The sequence below is a fragment of the Melozone crissalis genome, unplaced genomic scaffold (genome assembly GCF_028551555.1).
Source record: "Melozone crissalis strain CALT ecotype California unplaced genomic scaffold, PUWL_Pcris_2 ptg000019l_1, whole genome shotgun sequence".
Taxonomy (NCBI): Eukaryota; Metazoa; Chordata; class Aves; order Passeriformes; family Passerellidae; genus Melozone; species Melozone crissalis.
In genome coordinates this window covers 21,192,993-21,216,300 of record NW_026535797.1, presented here as the reverse complement: position 1 = coordinate 21,216,300, position 23,308 = coordinate 21,192,993, and the positions used below count along the sequence as shown (strand labels likewise).

Genomic DNA, 23,308 nt, shown 5'->3' with positions numbered 1-23,308 from the left:
TACTCCAGCAGTTTAATACATTTACTTTTTTTCCTCTGTAGATTCCACTGTTGCTTAGTCTCCTAGTTTCACCATCTGAAACACACCACACTCTCCATCCCCTCAAAGTTTCTTCCCCTCTTTAACCTCTCTCCTATTCTATACCAGGGCAGCTGGTCTTCCCTATCTTGTCACATTCCTTCCTGGCCTCAAGTTGACAGCAAAACAGAGACCTTTTCTACACTAATTTCTGGGTTCAGTGACACTGTTACTTAAGGATCATCTTGTAACAGGTTAGACCATTTTAGAAAAAATTCTTACTGAATAGATACTTCTTTGTTGACAAATATATAAGGCCAGATTGCCATCCCTGAAAAACTGAAAGATTAAAGACAGACTGTACAACAGCAATAAAACCCAAACAAAGCCTGCTTCCAGAAAAAGGTTTTTCACGGATCCATTTATACCAACAAAAGAGGAAACTGCTTAGAACGCCTTTCAGACATTTCTTTGGGAAAATATTAGAACTGTGAGAGAATGCATAAATCAGACTGGTTTCAACATGGATCAGTGCTAGACCCAACACTATGCCACACATCCATGAGCGATGTGTCCTCAAATACAGAAGCTAGTGATGAAATCCACAGATGACAGGAGACTGGCGCGGGTATGTCATGACAACAGACATCTCTGACCATCCAGCAGACAGTAAGAGTTCAAAATACTAACACATGTGAAGCCAAATAGATAAATTAAAAGCATAAAAAATGGGTAGGGTTAAAGGCATCCCACAGAGTAGTAACTTGGGGAGAGGGGAAATGAGGTGTTATCAATTGTAACTAATTCAACCTGCGCTTCCAACTCACACCAAGCATTTAAGGCAGCAATGAACGACTACAATCCAGAAACAGGAACAAGCAAATAAACAAAACAAAAATTAGCAAAAATACCCCAGAGTGAGCTGTCAGCCTCACTAATTATTAGTTTTCTTCAATTTTCAAACAAACACTTGTAGCTAAAGTGTTCAGCTTCAGAAGAAGAAATGTAGGTAGGATTAAAGCACACACTAGTGGTAGTGGGAAGGAAACTTGAAAAAATAGCAACAGAAAGTTAAGATACTTCAATCTTAAATTCTATAGAATGCAGAAAACAAATTAATTACTTCACATTTAATAGGAAATAAATTACTTTATAGTTATCAGTGACAAAGAATCAAGTTTGGTTTGGGAAAGGGCACGTACATTGCCTGGCAGAGAACTGCACTGTTCAACTAAACAAAAGCATCTGCTTAGGGAAAAAATTAACTGCAACTCAAACCACAGGTACTGGGGACTTCATTTTAAAAAAATTCCAGACTTTAAACCTTCCTATGGGAATAGATATGTCAGAGCTGAGAGAATGAAGAACCACCTTGGAGAACACATGGAGCAAATTTCTAGTGTTTTCCTTTTTACTCAGTTCCTGTCCGCTTTTATGAATGGAGTCTTTTTTGGCTGCATGACTCCCTACACAAACCTCTCTTCTTCAGAAAAAAAAGTTGGAATTTCTGAATGAAAGAGATTCAAAAAATAGTAGCAGAATTTTTTTAACACATTACTTATTATGAAAGATGGATTATGGATTTAAATGTCAATTCAGAATTAGCTTAAAATGACACTACTGAAACCTAAAAGAAAAAAGAAATACAGTTATTCATGTCATAAATTAAAACATAAATTTTGTTTCCCCCACTTAACACATGGATATGATCACTACTTTGAATATAACAATTACTAGATCCAGTTTTCTGATGTTTTTTCTGTCACCCTTGATCAATATTTTCCTAGTTATTTCTGAATTATTCAGAGTAATAAGGTAAGACGTCCCACTGATAATATGGTTGGAAATCAGGACTTTAATCAGCTATTAATATTGTAAGACAGATTTAAAGGGCTTTTGAAATTGAAGTCAAAACAATAATAGGTTTAAATGATTAAAAGGGATTAAGAAAGCCAGGAAAGTTCAAAGCCTGTTAATCACCAGACTGCGAAAAACTATGATCATTTAATAGGGTCAGCCCTATCACTCTGGACTTAAGCATATAGAAGTGGCCTTGTCAAAACAGTTTCCTTAACTACAAACTAGGAAACTAAAAATTTAAGACAGCTAAACACTTGCTGTATGGAGATATACATGTTTTTTAAATTTTGACCAATAAACATTTTCCTGACTACAAGTACCATTTTAAAAGCTGTACACACTCTGTGCATTTTTTTAAATTGGTACTCTGAATTCTAGACTCATTGCACCAGTAGAAATACATTTTGTTGACCTTTAGTAACTTTTCCAAGAGATAAAATATTAATTCAATTTGTGCAGAACTACAGGTATTCTCCTTACAGACTGAACTCTTAACATACTCCATTACTGTTATTCCTTTGAGCCTCGAATATTTAAGCCACTTCTTTAGTTTTCCTAGCTCTTCTTGCATTGTTCATGTTCTGAAATGACCATCTAACATTTACATATCTATTATCTTCAATCAGAAATAAACACTCATTTGCAGTTTAATTCATTTTGATTATAAAGACAAACCAGTTTCCACAATCATGTCTTAAAGTTTTACTTGCATAAAACTTACTGAAAAACAACAACTAAAGTAACATGTACATAATCTAAACTGAAGGGCTCCTTTTCTTTTCCTAGTTACCCACAATTATTTGCTATTATCACTTTAAAATTTATTGTTCAGACCAACTTGTACCAGTTCTACAACAGATCCTGTTACCACTAGTACTGAAAATCCCCAAATAATTTCCTCTGCCTCATGAGGAGCTCTGCTTTGAGAATTTAGCATATATACACACATATATATCTAATTCAAAGAAGGCACAGTAGTGTGGTTGTTAATGCAACCCTCAGATTGATATATTTCTTCTAAATATTGATGATTTCTTCTAAATAAAGACTCACTGTTTGCCATATATGAAGAGCACTGCCAACTACTCAATTTACACTTGAAAACACACTCTTCATTGACTCCTCAGAGAAGGCAGACTTCTAAAAGGCCATGGGGATGAATTTCAATAGGCTCTATACCTACAATAAAACACAGGTTAATACTCTGGATACACTAACAAACACACATTACACTGCAAACATACAACCATGCTGGGCTCCATTAATACAAAGTACATTTCATAACTGAATTACAGCTCTGTCCCCATACGAGATCTGTTCTATCTCTATCTCCAAAAAGAACAAATGAAAATAGAATCTCTAAAGTGCACTTATTTTAGTGTCTCTAGTACAAAGAAATACATGCCACATCAATAAAAATCAATTAAGACAGAGAAAAAGACATTTATTCGTCAGTGAAGACCTCACAAACCACAAGTCAGCCCAGAATATTACCTTCAAGCAACAAGATCCTCCAAAAGGAAGGAACTGAAAGTTCTGAGACTGTATTAAATCTTGATTGACATTAAATATTTAACTGTCTTCAAAATGCTAAGAATGGACCTTTGTCGTCATTCATAGAGAGACACAGAAAAAGACTGGTGCGCCCTATTTAATAAAACACACATTGTTCCTATTTAGAAATTATAAGGAAACTAACAGTAAGTCTTACATATCAGTGAAAACCTCTCTTCTTTCTTAAAAAAATATAATTTAAAATGTATTCCATTTTCCTGTTAGACAACTTTATCAATGTGCTTCTGCTTGTGACAGGCTAGGCTGAAGTACTCATTTCATATTATTGCTGCAACCTAAATGAGACTCAGTGCTGTCTAAAAGCTATGCCTCTCTCACCACCTGTCTCTGCACCCAAGGGCTTAATACAGGATAGTCCAGCTTACAGAAATTTAAATAGTAATTGTCAGGGAATTCATTTACCTTAATTTGCCTTCTCTACAAATTATTTTAACGCTGTTTAGAGCAAACAGAAAGCTACAGACAAATGTTACAGCTACTGTGAAATTTCAGCCATGCTCAAAGAACATATCCAAAGCAATATAGTCAACAGCTTTCTAGGAAAAAGTAGCATGGAGAAAATGGCAGAGAAATCTTCTTTACTGCACTGAAAATTTTGATTTTATCCTGAAAAATGAATGAGCAATACCAAGATGGAGATTTAGGGAAGTGTTCTTGAGAGATTTAGTCCTTGGTGTGCTGCCACTGGGGCATACCAGGAACTGCAATTACTCTTTCTGGGAAGAACTGTTCCTCCCTTTTGCCTCAAGACATGGCCACTGCTCAGTATATAATAAACTCTTCACCCACAGTGGGACCTGCAGCATCAAGTCCGGACATGCAAGGGTCCGGCAGAGGAAACAGACTGACTGAGGTATTTGGACAGTTCCTGTCACTTCAGGCCCAGGTGAGTGCTTTGTCTCAGGACTGGTTGTAGAATTACATACAGAACTTGACACGTCCTGAGGATTCTCTTTGGAACTTTGGCTGTTGTTTAACACTGCCACAGATAACATCACAAGCACATTTCAAAAAACTCAGCAAAATACACCAGAAGATATTCTGGCAAAAATGGGAGTTATTGCAATCATGTTTGGGGAAGATCTTTGATCTCTTGTCTACACAGTAACTATACTAAATAAATTGTATAGGAGACATGTGAGATTCTGGAACACTTTGTCACTTTTGCTGGGAAATATGAATGGCAGAAATCAGAAGATTTACATTTGTAACTGTAGTTCTTGTGTTGACACAGACCAGAAAAGTTATGCTAGCCTGAAGCCACATAGGACACCAGCCTTAACTTAATATTCACAGGTGAGACTGCATGCAGCCTTTCCTTGGAGTGGTCTGGAAGTGAATTTGGGTATTGTTTCATCTCTAATGGAGGAAGTTGACTGTACATTTCCAGACCACAGTGACAGCCTAATGTCACAGTAATCTTTATTGCCTACCTTCCTACCAGTGGGAAGTTTCTGTTATTTAAAAAGAATAAAACTCAGCCTCAAGACTGAAGAAAGAAATAGCTTCAATAATATAAGAACTGAAAAAATGTTCCTGGTGATGTTTGTATTTCTGTGGCTTCATGCTAGTGTTCACTTGGTACAGCTGGTCATGTTAGACAGTGATTTGCTCCCCTTCACACTTCGTCCTGTGCACCTCAGATTCTTACATTGAAACTTAATCACTTTTGCTGTCACAAAACAAGGAAAGGAAAAAAATTTACTGGGACAATCTGCTAAAATAATCACCAAAAATTGTTTAGCCGCTGCTGCCCAGTATTCATGTGCCATAAACCCACAAGTCTCAAGTAAAACTAAAAAGTGAAAATAATTTGTATGCTAACACATTGAAGAGAGGAATCAAGAGTTTGTAAAATGAAAATAGTTTGTCCCCAGTTCTGCATTTAATCTGAACTTATAAGGGAACTGCAGGCTTTGTAACATCCTGAAGTCTACCATACAAACACATCTGCAGTAACTCGGAATATTGATGATTCTGCCCTGACAAAAATAAAATAAAACAACACTCAAACAGCTAGTTTACCCTACTCCAGCTCTTGGCTACGGGAAAACAAGAACACCAGTAATTAAGAGGAAGATGGACTGCCTCCACCCTTTCCCTGTGGCTACAGCAGAGACCACAAGGCAAACAGTTCCTTTTTTTGCCTCCAAAAGGAACAGGACAAGAAGAAGCACAACACAGAGCAGGCCTGGGCAGGGTCCTGTACCGAAGAACAGAGGCACAGGATCAGGGATCTTCAGTGGCATAAGCACCTCATACCTCAGCTTACAGTTACCTGTAACCTTGGTGTGGTACCTGCACTTTGCTCAGGAATAACATGATGTAATAGTAAGTTACTAAAAAGAAATGTTAACAGTATTTAATTTCAAAAGGAAGGACAAGTCTTTCTCTTCTTGATAAATGCAACGTGGGAAGAAAAACTGTTGAGATTGCATATTCTAACCTGAATCAAGCAAAACTAATCAAGTAGTAATGAGCATTACAATTTACTTAAATATCTCAGTTTTTTGAAACTGAAGTTTTTAGAAAGATGAAAATATTCCAACCAAAATGTTATCACTAAAAAAGCCATCTTTTCCAAAAGATGACAGATCAATTTAATTTAGAGTAAAAAAATTGAAACTATGTAAAATAATTGCTATTTTTTGACTGGGCTTTTTTATTCTTCAAGTCACAAGTGATCAACCAGCTACACTTTATTACCGTAGCAGAAAAAACCCCTCTAATCTGTACTATGCTATTGAAAATTTTGATTGGACAAGCAGGATAGGAATGGAAAACAATATTAAAATCACATCTTAGAAATCTGTAATTAAAAAGAGTGCCTTAAACCATATCCAGAACATGAATCACAATGTTTGTTTACTGTATCCTAAATAAAAATCAATCTTGTAATTGTGCCATCTGGAAACTCTAATATGCAAGCTTTCTCAGTAGAAAAAGCAAGTAACACTTTCAAAGAGAAAGTTTTACCATTGAGTTTAAGATGGATTCTGGTTCTTTACTGACAAGACCCAGCTTTTTCCATCAAAGATATCATCAGCAAGGGTCTTTTCATTTAATATTATTGCCTAATTAAAACCAGAGACAATTAGTTAATTCATAGATCACTTCCACTTAAAGCTCCTTGTTTGCATTAAAGATGCAAATGGAACCCATTATTTCCTCATTTGCCTTGTAATGCAAGACACAAAGTTTTGTTAAACAAATTTTCACTTGTAAGCAAAGGGAAAATACAAATAAGCTCTGTGTGTGTATGTGTATCTGTCACATGCTTAAGGTTATTCTAAAGAATACAATTAGTCCATTAAATAGACATTCTACTGACATGCATTAAATCTGTAAGTCCTCTGATGAATGGGAAAAATAAAAGAATAATTAATTATTTACAGTTAGTTCATTACTAAAAAAAGTATTTAAGAAACTGAAAAGACACCATAAAGAGAAGAGTGGAATATTTCCCATTTGTGAACATCTTACATTCTATTTTACAGGTAAATACATAATTACTGCTCAAGCCCTATATACCCTGAAAACATCAGCTCTTCATGCAACACTCACTCCATAGGAGATTTTTCAAACAGCCTTTTCTAAATGGAGCATAACTAAAATCTTTCACACATGTAAACTACATATTGAACTAAATGCTCTAGGAGCAAGCATTAGGGCTGTAGAAAGCTGTGATTATGTTGTCAGGAACACTACCAAATTTATAGACATATTAGTATGAAGAGGACCTTCTTAAGACAGCTATCATCATCCTAAGTTTCTGCAAGCAAACACTGGAGTTTTTATCATTTATCAGCAGTCAGATGATGCAATTGGGCTTGACAGTTTCAACCATGTTTTATGTTCAGACCTTGTGACTAATTAAATGAACTTCTACAGATACAACTAAAACCACACGGTAATAATATAGCACTCAGCTATCCAGCCTCTCTGCCAGATGAGCCAATGCAAAAAATACATTCAGGATTAATCTCATCCAAGAATTACTGAAACAATGGTATTACTGAAACAATCATGCACCAAATTATCTTCTGCAGGGGGAGGAAATATACAAAAATTTTGGATTTTTCAGGGAGATCTCAGGCCAAATTTTCAGGGAGATTTTAAAGTTTTTACCATGTACTTTACATACCTTCATCCCTATACAAACAGTACACACTGCATCCAAAACACACAGCACTGCAACACCCTACTAGAAAGAGAATTAACCCTGTCTCAGCCAAAACCAAGACAACAGGTAACACAACTTCTAGCTCAAAGCAATACAAAACCATTAACCTCTCCCAAGGGCTGATGAAGCACAGAATCTAAGTTAACATATCAATGAAACTGAGAAGGCTGCAGGTCTGAAGGGGGTAGGGGGTCCCCACTTATAAAAGCAGCAAAGCCCATGTTTGCAGGCTGTGCATTCCTGGATATTGCAACTTCCAAGTACAGAATTGCCATTTGTTCTTCTCATTTTTCAAGCTCACTTCAGCATGAGTTTTTGGGGAAGCGTTTGTTTTGCATTGAAGCTGAGTTTGGTGAACAGAGAATCACCTCTGGTTGTCTAAAAGCTATTTTGACCTTTGCCCACTTCATGAGAGTTAACTGCATCAATAGAAGAAGAATTAGTCCTTTGATTTTGTATTTTTTTTTTGCTATGGGAAGCTACAAAGGCTTCTGTTAAGACAGGAGCAAAGGTAACAAACTGAAAATGCTGAGAATAACACAAGCCACAGTTCATACAGACTAACCGAAATTTAACACAAGTAAGCACAAGTTTTTCGTAATTGTCAACTGAAGCTGCTTCACAAACTTTTTCTAAATTATAATCCACATTTCCACAAGACTGGAAAAAGGATCAAATATGTACATCTTCTTACTTTCATCACAGCAAACACTAAAATAGCTTCACACATGAATGTTTAATTTACTAGATGTCAATGGTGTCCTAGCACAATAGTTTGTGCTCAACTAACCCATCACCTTCTGCCAGTACTCTGCAGTGAGGAAAGGCAAAGGATGCTCACACATCTTGGGATCTCCAGGAAGGACCTAATCCCTTTCAGTGCTACAGTTTAGTTGGTAGCACACTGCAGGAGATGCTCATCCATACTTGTGAAATTATGGATCACAATGACAGCATTTCTTCCTTCACTGAAATAGTCTTTTCAGTGGTTACCACCACTCCAAACACCCCATTCATTCTTCCTTCCCTGTTTCTTCAAACCTGTTCTTTCCAGTGAAGAGGAAAAAAATATAAACTCACTTCCTGATTTAAAGATAGTTTGCATTTACACCAGAAAAGGCAGGGAAGAGAACTAAGGAACAGATGGTAGAGGGCATGAAAGTTATAAAAATTCCAACACTGAGCATTCTAAATGGACTTGTGCAAAGATTGCCACAGATCCTAATTTAAGGGGAAAAAAAAAAAAAGACCTAAAGAGAAAAATATTGTCTGCTTGGACAACCAACAAGTAATCACACAGAAATTTGTAATCCTGGACCATGATGGTGACAAAATAGTCTGCAGGTTTTAACTATAATGGAATTTGGCAGCCCAAGTAGTAAACATACCTCAACTCATGAGATCATGGCTCTGGTCAAGAGCCCAGAAATTAGAGTGAAATACAGCAATATGATTCTTGAAACTTGCTGTGATAAATAAAACATATATCCTAATTTTCCCCTATATCTCCACTCCTTTTTAAGAGCATAGACTGAAGGATATTTCCATGCTTATACAGGCACTGGCAATTACAGGTATTTTCCTTGCCTTCGCTCTGATCAGTCGGGGAAGATACAAGGTTTCACATATTGGGAAGTTTCAGGGCTGGCACAACAGTCCTGTCAATGTTGGTATGTCAACATTCATTGTCTTCTCCTCCTCAGCTCATGCAGCCATAGACCCAGCAAGAGAAGATTTATCCATACCATGAACACACATTTCTCAACCTGAGTGCACCTGAGGTGACAAGTAATGCCCAGATCTCTACAACCTAAAAATTAACTGCAACGAAGTAAGCTAAATTCAGTGTCAAATACTGAATATTTGCAAAACAAAGTGCTCTAGGGAGAGCAATGAAACACATGCAACCCCCAAATTTTAACAGCAGGACGACATTGGAGTTAACAATACTGAGTTTAGTCTTAAAATGTTATTGGCATGTTAATCCAAATTTCTTTGCCCATTTTAGCAGAGTTTAATGAAAGTAGTGTAGATTAAGTTATTTTTAAATGCCTTTTGGAGTTAGAAGGTAGAAGAATCATTCCTGTTAAATGTCATAAGTAGAAATGAGTACACTAAAAGCTTTAATGAATACCTGTTAGCAAAGTCATTTTCATAGATTAGCATAACTATAGTTAGCAATTCACCCACAAAGCATTAATTCTTCTTCTATTTCTTTTCCTCTCACCCCTAAGAAGCTGCTCTTTGAGTAAGTATCCATATCTTGATAAATTAAACAAAAACACTCCTAGGTAATGGAGTTGATGCAAACTAAAAGGAGACAAAAAAACCAAAACAAAACCACATTTCTGATATTTCTTTCATGCAGATACTAAAAATACCCAAAGACATATGGTAGACTATATTTATTTCAAGACTTCTTTCCAGCTCTGTAAACAGAAACTAAAGTGGTTTGTGGCATCACCAGTTTTCAACAGTGCCATCAAAGCTGCTAACACTTTTCCAGATTGTCTCCCTGAAGAGAGGCAGGAAATGGGACCCAGAAATCACAATAGAGGCTAAAGCTTCTCTGGCTCAGGTAATGCCAGACTGCTGACATGGTCTGAGAAGGTCAGATGGGCATGGTGAAATTCTGTTTGATATAAATTAAAACTGCCTCTCCTAGGAAAGGCTTAAAGCCCTCCAAAACTTGTCAAGAGAGCAAAAGACTTTGGAGATCAGATTAAAAGTGTTAATAATTTTTTTCTCAAATAGTTCTTTATTTTGTTAATGGGAATATTGCATCAAAACTGAATTTCACATCACCAAATAAGGAACAGGTACAGAGTTTTTATTTTTGAATGTGTATTGTCAGCCACAAATATTTTGTTCTGCAGCTTTTAATAGCAATAATTTGTCATCAATATTTAATCACTCATATTTTATCATAAGGTTTGTTTAAGTAAAAGCCTCTATGTTGTAAGCTGGAAACAACATAGCTGTTGTTTGCAGCTTACAACATAGAGGCTTTTACTTAAAAAAGCCTCTAAGTAATGAATTGTGTCAAATTCAAACACCTGAAACTTTAGAAATCAGGTCTTCTGCTAACCCAAGCCAAAAACACCCACCCAGCCCTCCAACACTGCTCAGTTCCTCAAACCAGTATTACAGGGCAGAAAACTGTTTAGAATCTGCAAGGGGACTGCATTATATGTTTATTTTCAGGTTTATTTCCAGCATGCACTGTAGGCCAATTAAATATTGTTTAAAAGGCCACTTTCTATACTTCATTATGCTGCTTCAATTTGCACTTTCTTAATAGAAGTTACAAAAATAAGCTGTTTATAGGATTTATTTTAATACTCTTATTTCATTGACAATATATAGTGATTAACCTTGCAACATCAAGTCCTTTATTCTGAACAAAGGTATTTATTCTTAAAACTGAGTGTACAAGAGGTGGATAAAGTAACAGAAACACTGTAAAAATTAAATGCATAAAATTTTTATGTGTGTTTACCTAAACTTCTCTTGTTTGCCTAAGCTACCTTCTCAAGTCAGAGCCCTGCTGGCCTGACAACCCCATTAAACATTCCCACCCAGCAGAAGAGGTGAGAAACAGACTCAAGGTTGCCAAGATACCAAAAGCTGACACTACATGGCTAGAGTTGGGTGCGGGTCTTGCTTGAAAAAAGAGAAACAGCAATGATCAACAATTTCTCTTTCAAATGCTTCACAGTCCTGAAATGTCTATGCTCTTGCACCTCCCTGCAGCATTTGACTAGATAACTTTATTCTAGCAGTTGTTCTACAGCTCCATTTTCCATTTTACCTCCCTTCACAAGCTGAGGAAGGGTGGGATCTGATCCCCATTTCACAAAGTGTTGCAAAAGGTGTTTGGACCCGGAGTAGAAACATCTTGTTGGTTTGTTAAATGGACTTCTCTGCATACCCTGACAAACAGGGAGAGGGATATCAGGTGCAGCAGAAGGTAAACAAGCTCCTCAGTTTTGAGGTCATTACCAGAGCCACCACACCATCAGCAAGCTCCTGTGAAACTGCTGGGGGAAGACTGCTTATGGCTTTCAATAATGCAACACCCCACAGATGCATCTTGGCAGTAAAGCAATGCTCACAGAGCATGTGCTGCTCCAGGACATAATTTAATTTGTCTGACAGGATTCAAATTTGAGTACATAAGACTTCTAATTTTTAAATTAAATTAAATTCTGCACAGCACATCACATCCAGTGAAAAGTACAATGCACTCCTGAAGGCTTTCAGTGCTGCAGTGGAGATCCCATCATTTCTTTTATGTCAGCAATTTATAAGGATTAGTTGGGGAGTATTATTGGGTTGGGAGAAGGGCATTACTTATTTTTAGAGACCAGCTTTCAAGTTATTTCAGTGGAAACACGAGGCAGAGAATTACACCAGAATAATTTGCTTTTTTAATATTCAAAACATAGACCTGATTTCTAAAGTTCCAGGGGTTTGAATTTGACACAATTCATTACATTCCTGTCTTTTGTTTCCAGCTGACAACACAGAGGCTTTTACTTAAACAAACCTTATGATAAAATATGAGTGATTAAATATTGATGACAAATTATTGCTATTAAAAGCTGCAGAACAAAATATTTGTGGCTGACATTCAAAACTAAAAATTCTGCACCTGTTCCTTATTTGGTGATGTGAAATTCAGTTTTGATGCAATATTCCCATTAACAAAATAAAGAACTATTTGAGAAAAAAATTATTAACACTTTCAAAATTAAAGAAAAAAATGCAAGCACTCTGAAAGATCAAATCAACTTACAGAGCAGAGAAGAAGTGGCAACAGTAATAAAAAAATGGAGCTCAACCAGAAAGATTTAAAAGAGCAACTGTATTTTACACCTCTGGAAAAGACAGATCTCCAAGCTGATTCAAGAACAAGTAAGATTAATACCAATTAAGCAATCCAGCAATATGGTTATGAGGATGGTAGCATAACAAGTAGGCTTAAGCAAGATAATAGACAACCTGATAAGAAGCAGTCCTGTTCCTGACTGATAAATGCATACTTTTTTTTTAAAGGTGTATTTGCACAACTCTTCTTGGTGTGTTACAGAAATGGCTTATTCACCCCATAGACATCACTGAAGAAGAGTACAGTAACAGTCAATCAAAAGTAGCACATGAAGATTCATACAAGAGGTACCTAAATCTTACTGAAATTGATGACTCCTTCCGATTAAAGACTAACAAAGAGAGCATGAGGACACTAGAATAAATTGATAAAAACCATATGAAAACACAGAAGGTTTTCATAGATTCCACCACCACAGTTTCATAGAGCAAGAACAATCAAATGACAAATACTGGCTACTTCCAGCACAAGGCCAGAATCCCAGAGATCAGCCTAAACACAGCATTATACAGGCAGGTAACCCATCCTTTACTTATAGGCATAATTCTGGAAATAAAACTGACATTCAAAAAAAAAAAACAGATTTCAAGCCTTACTTGTCAAGGAAGTCCTTGTCCACAACTGCACAGATATCAAGCAGAGGATTTCCCATTCCAAACAGGACATTTTCACTGTAAGAGAATCAAGTATTTCATGTTAGCTTTGCACTGGTTTATTGTTTCTAGTATATGTAAAGAATTTATTAGAGAGAAAAACAAAAGAATACACATTTTGCCCAGCACAGTAAATACACTGTGACCTGGCATCTACACAGAATCAAACTTGAGTGAAGGACCATCCTACCGTGATCTTTGATCAATACAGACTGCAATAATAAACACATGATTCTGTTAAACTGTCACTTACCCAGATAAAGAATTTTAGCTGCATGCCACGTTCTGGAGTTTTAAAGGATGACATTCAAGTTGTAATATCAAATTTTAGACAGGGGAAGTTGTCACACCAGAGTAATAAGAATTTCACTGAACCCTCTCAGTTGTTGGGTACCAACACATAATTAACAATTTAAGTCTGTTCTACTAAACTGAAACAAAGAAACTACAGATTCTGCATTGTCAGCCATTTTAAACAGTGCAGCTCTCTATTGGTACGTTGGATGTACTTTTTAAGCAATTTGACATTCACTTCTCTCACACAGAAAAAAGATATCAAAATTATTGCAAACAGTATTCTTGAGATGGATAGCTTTAACCTCTTTTTTTAGATTAATTCAGAAACCATGTGTTACATTTTCCTGAATAGCATGTACTTGGGTGATAATGCAGTAATACCAAAGGATTAGCTATGTGGCCTAGTGTCAAGTAGGAGTGAATGCAGCTGTTCTCTAGAAGTACATCCAAACCCATCACATTCCTTGCCAAACTAACACCTACTGTCTCCAACCAGCACGGCACACCATGCTCCAGCTACCAAAGGTAGCTTCAGTATGACCACCTATGCAGGGTTGGTGTGGCCAGGTTTTGGTAGCCAGGGGCCTACAGGGGTGGCTTCTGTGAGAAGCTACCAGAAGCTTCTGCCATGTCCAGCAGAGCCAATCCCTGGCAGCTCCAAGATTTGCATGCTGCTTGCCAAGGTGAGGTTAATTAGAAATGATCATTACACCTTGGTGATCACAGATTTCAGAAGAAGGGGGGGAAAAGTTATTGTGCAGATGTAATGAGGCCAGAGAAGAGCAGGGTGAGAACATGTGAGAGGAACAGCTCTGCAGACACCATGGTCAGTGGAGAAGGAGGAGCAGGAGGTCCTCCAGGCACCTGAGCTGACGTTTCCCTGCAGTCCATGGTGAAGATCATGGTGAAGCAGGATGTGTCCCTGCAGCCCATGGTGAAGATCATGGTGAAGCAGGATGTGTCCCTGCAGCCCATGGAGGTCCATGGGGATGCAGAGATCCTCCTGCAGCCATGCAAGAGACCCAGGCTGGAAATGTGGATGTCTGAGATGGGGCTGGGACCTCATAAGACGCCCGTGCTGGAGCAGCCACCCGGCAGGGACCTGCAGACCCATGGAGAGAGGAGCCCATGCTGGAGCAGGTTTCCTGGTAGGACCTGTGACCCTGTGAAGAAGCCATGCTGGAGCAGCCTGTCTTTGAAGGACTGCAATCAGTGGAACAGTGACCAATGTTGCACTGTGGAAAACATGATTAATAACCTTGATACTGAGACAGCAAGCCATGTTTTAAGTATCCTAGTTTCTGTAGCTTTATGGACAATCCTTTAGAGGCTATTTCACTGTAAATAAAATGTGGAAGATGGAGCCAGAAATCCAGCTCACTCCTAACTGGAATAGTTAACATCTGCTTAGTAAAAACCTGTAAGACTGGCTAAATACTTTTGTCAGCATGACAAACAGCACAGTGTTCGAAATAGCATACCCATAAGTTACACCTGGCTAGAAGACAAGAAGAGTGAGAGACAGATGACAGCTTGGGAGACATAAGGATAAAGGGGATTGCAGTTGAAGTCACAAGACAGAACATTCTCCCTGTTGTAAAACCTAAGTGTTGCATAAGTAGTATATAGGACAATGAATGAAGTCAGAACTTTTCAAGTGTTGAATACAGATTTGTTCCCAAGCTATATGTTCCTGTACTTAATGTTTACGTGATTCTCACATGCTGTGAAATCCTACACATCAATAGATTTATAACTACACTTAAGAAAAGAAAACAACACATAATGGATAACTTTTGTATAAGAGCCAGCACTTGAATGGTCAGTATGCCAGAAAAGAGCAGCTGTACTTAGAAAAAGCCATCTGAAATACAGCTGACATGCTGAGGTCACTGCCTATGAAGAAGTTACCACATTCAATGGAAAAGCAGAATAGAAGCTACCCAACATTCAATGAGCTGTGGGCTACAGAACCTGCAGGTCAATGTGCTCAAAGCAGCACAAGAGCAACTTTGTGCAGAAGCTCTGTGAAGCCAATAATGTGTACAAACTCCTCACATGTCAGCAGCAGCAGGAACCAGAACTTTCGGTGCCATTTAATCCAGGCAGCTCTTTCCATCACATGTAAGTCCTGCTCATTCCCAAGCCTTCCTTCGCCCACAATATTTTATTATCATCCCCTTTCAAGTATTCTAGAGGCCATATGTAGGGCACCATTTGGAATCCAGTTTGAAAAGCCAAGGTAGCTATCATTAGATTAATAAATCTATGTTCAGAAACATTCCACTGAAACTTCTGGGCAAACTCTCCTTGAATTCAGTATAGTTGTTTCTCACAACTAAATGTAGAACAGCAGAACTTGACAACATTTTAAACACATAAAAGTTTGAGTAGATTTAACATTGATTTTGCTGAAGAAATCAAGTTAAGTGTTTATCTATTTTTGCAAATAATCTAAACACATAAGATAACATATACTAATCTCTAGTTCTGTGTCTTCAACTAAAATATATTTCTACATTTTTGGTTCTTCCTAGGTGTTAAAATTACCTAAGTCCTGAGATATTAGAACTTCTGTGCTTAAAAATATGCATTAACATTACATTGGAGAAAAAAAAAAAAAAAGAAAAAAAAAGAAAAGAAAAATCCATACACTCCACTTGTACTGGGGACTGGAGTCGTATTTTTCCTTAACTGTCACTGTATTTGATAAAATACCTTTATGGGCAAAACAGGAAAAGTCTAAAGAAAAGTCTAAGTAACAAATTTTTAAAAGTCAATAAGCAGGTATTTAAGAGGTTGGACTCCATCTCAGAGGTCTTTTCCAATGTAACTGATTTTGGGATCCCTCACTGTGATCACAATTTTCTAATACAAGCTTTCTGACCAATTTGGAAGGTCCTGCTGTTGCAGGGAAGACTTGACTGTGTAAATTGTTAGCATGTTCAACCTGACTAACCCAACACTGGCTACATTTAGTGCAATGCAAATCACCCTTCCCTTCTGGAGGAGCTGCAAAGTTTCCACACTGTTATACTATGGCACTGCTTGTGGCACTACATGAGGTACAGCAACTAATTAGTTTCAGGTTGATCCTAAGTAAAAAAAAAAAAAAAAAGCATAAAATAAACCAAATGTTTATGATTCTGGAGAATGCTAAATTTACATGTCTCCAGAGTGAAAAATTGAGATATTAAACAGTTATAATCTCACCAAGTTGTTTGAACAGCAGATTTGAACCTTAGAGGCCTTATGTTTGCTGTTCAGTCACACTGGACATCTGCAGTTATTAAAATTTCCGTGATTATTTCCAACCAACTAGAGATAAAACATAGTGAGGAATCAGTAATAATTTCCTGCAATTTGAGACTCCACAATACACAGGTTATTTGGGAACACATCTGTACCACAGAACACACTTTTGTAGTCCCCAGCCTCCCTGACTCCCCCAGTCCCTTCTCCTTCCCTGGAGTACTGGGACCATTCAGAAAGGATGTTCTTGTTCAACCCAACTAACCTATTGCAAAAGAATATCTGGATCAGTTCTTCAAGAAGCAGGTGATAACTCCTTCACCTGCACAAATTAAGGGCACATATCATTGACTATACAGTCAGCATCTATGTGCATACACTTATAGACACACAAAGAGTACATATATATGAACAAGATTTATACTTTCTAAACTCCAAACTACAAATAAGATTTTCAAATAAGATGTACAAATCTAAAAGTTGTTTGGACAAAATACACCATCCATCTAGCAGGCAAAACTACAGAAGAGTAACTACAGAGAGCTTTGATGTACATCACATTCACATTCGTAACTATTGACAAGCAAACTCATTTTATGAGTTTGGCTTTTAACTTAGGACTACATGAAGTGTCAGTTGCAATTACGAATTCAAGCAATGTAACTCATTAAGTATAAATAAATCCTCACCTGTTAATTAGGTGTTTTGTTCAGACATTACTAATATGACTGATTTTATACAAATGGCCAGTGTTTCACACCTTACTCTTATCACAAATGGCAGAAGTAATAAAATGAAACCAAACTAGATAAAAACAAAACAACAAACCCAAACAAATAAACAAAAAAGAACCTAAAACATCAGTACTGATCTACCCTTGAACCTCATAAGAAGCCAACGAAATTAACTGCAACTGAATGATCTGGAAAGCTGTGTCCAATCTCATGCTCTACTGCTGCAGGCATTTTTTAAAATATGGTCCTGATTGAAGTTGGCTGCAGAGCATGAGCAGCACTGTATCCAACTATCACACAATATTGTTATCATCCCAGGCTGCTGCGCACTTCCGTGGAAGAGCAACATCAAAATATCAGTGAAAGCTTATTATTAGCTACTGGCATGGAGACAGAGGAATATTTTGGGCCTTTGGATACTGGCAACTCAGAAAGCCTTAAACATGGCTGAGACATTTGGGTGTGCAATTGCATGGCAGCACACTGTGTGCCTAGTCTTTCTTTCACAAATTTAAGAGATGGTCTTGTAAGATCTTAAATATTAGTACTTCTAAAGGGTTTCACTATGCCCTTTAAAGTAAGGCAAAAACAAGGCATGTTTTAAGCCTGTCCTCAGCATATCCACTTCAGTTTAAAACCCCATATAACACAAGATTTGAACTTACCAAAAGTCACTTTTATGTTTAGTTAAAGCAAAACAGCAATAGTACCAGATTTATAGCATTTGACTAGCTATAAGCTCTTAACTAAGAGCATCCTTCTCTCATCCCACATACCCATGGAACATCATTACAAGTAGAACGATACATCAGTAAGTAACTCATCTAACACATAAGTACCTTAGAACTATTATCCCATCCTTCCAGAGTTCAGACAATTTTCTTGCATCACTGGTCAGCAAATCACTTTAGCATATAGACCTTAAACACATAAGGCGACCTGCTGGACTGCTCACATGCTTTCCTGACGTGGGTCTTAAGCAAAGACAATATTTGGCTAAGCAGTTACATATTTACATACTGACTTAGAGGAACATCTTCAGTGAAGTTTTCATTTATTATGAAACTTTTGTAGTTTTCTCAAGTGACACTCTCACAGGCTCCAACTTTGAAAACAAGCCTAAAAGCTTCGGCCTTATGTAAGCAAGGCTGCCGCAGAAAAAAACTGTTCCACCACTACCCAGCTCCTCACACAGCTGCGCTAACTTCACAAGCCCCAACAGTGACATACTATTGCAATTTCAAAGTTACCGTCTCGGTCAGAAACAGTGTGAGAACCTGATACACAGAGTTTGGAGGGTGGAGAGAGGAGATGGGAGAATTGCCTTGAATTATAAAGGCAATTTGATAATTATTAGGCATTTCTTTAGCAGCCAAAGGCCCGATCAAAGGTTACCGATTTACCTCACAATTGTTTCTTCCTCACAATACAACCCCATATTGAGATGAAGTGTTTGGGGAAGAAAAACTATTCACAGTAACTCCTTTCACTGAATGTTAAGTTACGGGGGTTTGTCATCCTCCGGGTTTGCGGACAGGCTGGTATCACCGCAGTTCCAACAGCCTGCCAAGAGCCTAGCCCGCTATTAACACTCCTCTTCTCGTTATTGGGGATTCTTTTAAAATCTAGTTCTAGTCACGGCAAGCCACAGCGAGGGTTTAAGGTTCCAAAGCGGCCGCCGGAGCCCCTGGACACGCATCCTCCCACGCCCACGGGCGGCACCCCGCGGCGGGCGGCGGCCGCCCACGCCCAGGCGCTACCTGTGACAGCGGCACCGCCGCCGAGCGACGCCGCACGCGGCCCCCGGCCACCGCCCCGCGGATCAGCGGAGCACCTGCGGGCCCGGCGCTGCTCGGAGCTCTCGCTCCCGGTGCCGCTGGGAGCCCCGGCCGGGCGCGCCCACCTGCCCGCGAGAAGCCACCGCGGCGCCCCGGGAGCGCTGTTCCCACGGGGCTGCGGGGCCGCCGGGGCACCGGCACAGCTCTCCCTCCTTCCTCGCCCCAGGGGAGCGGGCGCGCAGCCACCAAACCAACTCGCGGCACAGGGAGAGGGATGGGACGAAGCCGCGCTGCCCCGCACCGTGATTACACAGCGGGGAGAAGAGCCCGGCTGCGGCGGAGCATCGCGCCGGGCGCCTCCGCCCCGCCAGCGGGAGCGCATCAGCACCCGCCGCCCCTTCCCCCGGGATGCGAGGCTGTGCTGCGGGCGCTGCGCGGGGGCTCGACATTACCTGACAGTGGCCATGGCTCCACGCCCGCCCGGCCGCCCGCAGCAGTAGTCCCCCGGCAGCGGCACCGTCACCTCTCCGCCCGGCACCCGCGCCTCAGCCGCGACTGAGCGCCCGGCAGCTCTCGGCCGGCCCACCGCGCGCCCCGCCCCGCCCGCTCGCGCGTTCCGCCATTGGCCGGGCGGCCGGCGGGGCGGGCCCGGGCCCTACGCGGCGGCCGCGGGGCGCGAGGAGCCGCGGGGCGCTGCCGACGGGCCCCGCGCCCCGGTTCGGTAGCGCCCGGTACCGAGCGGTGCCGCCCGCCCGGCACCCCCGGGCTCCTCGGCCGCCATCTTTGGTACGGGCGGAGAGCGCGCGCCTCCCACACAGCTCCTGCCGCTGCCGTCCCCTCCGCGAGCCCCGGCGGCCAGCGTGGGAGACACTGACAATTGGCCAAGAAAAACCGAAAAAAGTTTAGCGGCGGCAGCCCCGCGGAGGTGCGGGGCTCGAGCCGCACCGCCCACAGTAAAGATGGCCAGGGGAGCCCCTGGCAGCGCTGCCCCTCGGCTGTCACGGGGCCGTGGGAACCGAGGGGACCCCCCGCCCCGGCTCTGTCCTGGCCGCGGGCTGACGCCCGCCCCGACACACGATCGCTACACCCTCGACACGAACCCGTTTTCATTCTTTTTATCCAACTGTGCCTTGGGTCAGCGAGTGACCCCGTGCGGAGCCTGCCTTCCCCCGCAGGGCGCGGGGCCGGGCTGCCGAGCCCGGAGCACATCGCCTCACGCCGGGTTGCCGGAGCGCCTGGCAGCCACCTGTGGAACGCAGCGCTCCGCCTGCCCAGGCGGCCAGAGGACACGGCTGCAAAGAGGGGAAGAAAAGGGCAGCCCGGCATTGCTTACTGCCTTTTCTTATTCGCCTGACACTGGCAGAACCGCCGTATCAGAAAGGGAAAGCCTCGCTAAAGCCAGGTTTCTATCGTCACTCCTCATTTGGCTGTCAAAGTTACTGCCACATTGTGCAGATTCGGCACTTACTTTGTTAGCTTACTAGCACCAGAAGCACTGATTCATGAAACTGAAGCCAATAGGTTGTTTTTGCCAAAAATGAATCCCACGTTGTTAAGTACTGCTGTGTCACCTCTAACTAAATATTTAAACTTCACAACTTCATAATCCTGTGGTTATTAGTCCGAAGTTTCCCTTCCTTTCCATCTACAAAATGGGAATATTGTACTCAGAAAAATTAAAGCCAAACTTTCCATCTATTTCTAATTTTCCTCTCAGAGGAGATGATGCCAAAATATGACACATTGATGAAGGTCAAGGACCTGCATTGTCACAAGAAAACAACAGAAAAAATTATGCTCAATACCTGATGTAGGACAAATCTCTTAGGTTCTCTAAATCAGACACTCAAAAAATAATCACCACTTATCGAACTTGTCACAAAATTCTCATTATTGACGTGTGTCAGGGATCCTGAAAAGTCAAATAAGAGTAGGAAAATAAGAGTAGGAGACTAAGAGTAGGAAACACATCCATGCTCTCACTGTTATTGCAACACAATGTGTAAGAGGTCCTCAAATCCTGAGGGAGGATTCTGAGCTCTATTGAAATGCAAATACATAGATACATAATGGTTGCATCTTCTGATTCATGTTGAACTATTTATTATGTCCAGTTTAACAGTTTCAGTGCTTAATAGCCAAACCTCTGTTTTGTAACCTAGAAGGTGGGGAAGGAGGATGCCAGCACCAGCAAATATAGTAATGATACATAACTTGTTATTGTATATAACTATAGAATGCAGCTGTCTTCTTGGTTCTATCACTATATTCAAAATATTAAAAACCTTTTAAAAAAAAATCTAGTTGTAGATTATCTCATAACTAATTGCCTGGTTTTAACAAACACATAAAGATATGTAAAGGAAAAAATATATATACATTAATTATATTTACAGTAATTTGCAACATACAGCTGCATATTATGAATAGCAAGCCACAGAGCAAGAGGCCAAATGAGGTACCATCAAATGTTTCTAAATTTTACCACTTGAGCATATTTTCTCTAAAAAATATCAACATCTTTTCGTGGAATAGCATGTATGGCACCTCAACAGCAGTCAGTAGCACTTCATAAGCTTGCAGCTCTTCCCCGTGCCCAATCATCTTGGCTGTGCTATCACACACACACAGGTTCTACTGACACTGACATCTTCGAGACACCACCTACCCCTAGACCACTTATCACTGTGCCTTTAGTCATTGGCCAGGGAACTGCTACACATCCAGACCTAGCCCTAGCCTAAGGAAGTGGAGAAACAGCAACCAGAGTATTGCTGGGAAAATGGTCAGTTATGACTCATGGTCCTTTAGAGATGAACTTAATGCCTGTGCCCCAAGTTCAACTTGCAGTCCCACCATGTATGTGCTGGGCAGGCAGTCTGAGCTTGCTCAGCCTTCCTGACCCCTGACCTCCCAAACTCCCTCTGCTTGCATGGGGCAGCTGACCTTGCCTTCTACATGTGATCCAGCCTCAGAAATCCCTGAGAGAAACATGAAATTTACAGCTTTTGTATCTAAAAATATATAAGGTCTGACACAGTCTAACCACTGTGTTTTCTTGACTGTTGTTGTTAGTATACAAGAGAGAAATCTTCATGACCGTGTCAGTTTCTCTACATATATAAACAACTTCCTCGGGTTATTTCACTAAAATGTTTCCTTTCAAGCACACTATAAATTCAAAATGAACTCCACCCCTACCTGATAAAATAACAGGCAGGCATATGAGAATATTTAAAATTGTACTTTAGTGAAGTTATCCATGAAACTCTATACATTATATATTTCTAACTTGTGTAACCAAGAGATAGGCAATCTAGGCCTTAGCCTTGGACTAAAGTGTTATGTTTTACACCACAAATATTTGGTATAAATCTTACAGTTTGCAATATATAAACAAAAAGTTCTCTATCAGCCCTCATATTTTCACTCAATTTCTTCAAAGTACAAAAGTAAGGTTGATCCTAGATAAGCTGCCCATCTGTTTGCAAGACAGGAGGGTAATCTTTTACGCAATAGTCCCAGCAGACATTATAAAATGGGACTAGCGAGCAGCAAGTCCACAAATTCTCTTTCAATAACAGCATTTTGCAGAGCTTGCAAATATCTTCTATTATAACAGTTGTTTTGGAAACTTTTCTACAGAGAGAATTTAATATCTTGCAACATAAAATTAGATGCATTTTTAGCTTGTATGGGTTTTACTTGCAAAGTGTTAAAAATCTTATATTATTTTTAAAATTCTGTAACATCATCCCATTTCTTTCCATGTAACTTCACAGAGTGTTCAGCTGTAAAAGCAAAGGAAAGTCTATAAATATGCTAACTCTTCAGCATACTGCAGACATCTATACTTTCTTCTATTTTATTCTAATCAAATAACATAGCCCTTGAAACAGTTACAACTGCTTTGTACCACTGAACGTACGAGGAAGAAAACCCCACAACAATCTTTCACTGTAAATGAAATCCCAAGGTAGCATAAAGCCAGCAAGTAGCTTTATCTTACCATATCCTTCAAGTGCAGAACAGCTTTGACTGTGGTCAAATAATCATTATGGAAATTA

At 39.8% G+C, this 23,308-nt stretch overlaps 1 protein-coding gene across 2 annotated transcripts in view; it reads right to left on the bottom strand.

Moving 5' to 3' along the window:
• Positions 1–23,308, bottom strand: part of ADK (adenosine kinase) — a 265,868-nt gene that overhangs the window by 237,615 nt on the left and 4,945 nt on the right. The window contains exons 1-2 of one of the 2 annotated variants that reach the window (XM_054277424.1): positions 19,694–19,799; positions 13,124–13,198 (exon numbers count right to left, since the gene is read on the bottom strand). In XM_054277424.1, coding sequence (XP_054133399.1) covers positions 13,124–13,198; positions 19,694–19,707 — 89 coding nt within the window. In that variant the 5' untranslated portion in view covers positions 19,708–19,799. Of the gene's footprint in view, positions 1–13,123; positions 13,199–19,693; positions 19,800–23,308 lie in introns of those variants that run through there. The other variant, XM_054277423.1, reaches the window with a different exon arrangement.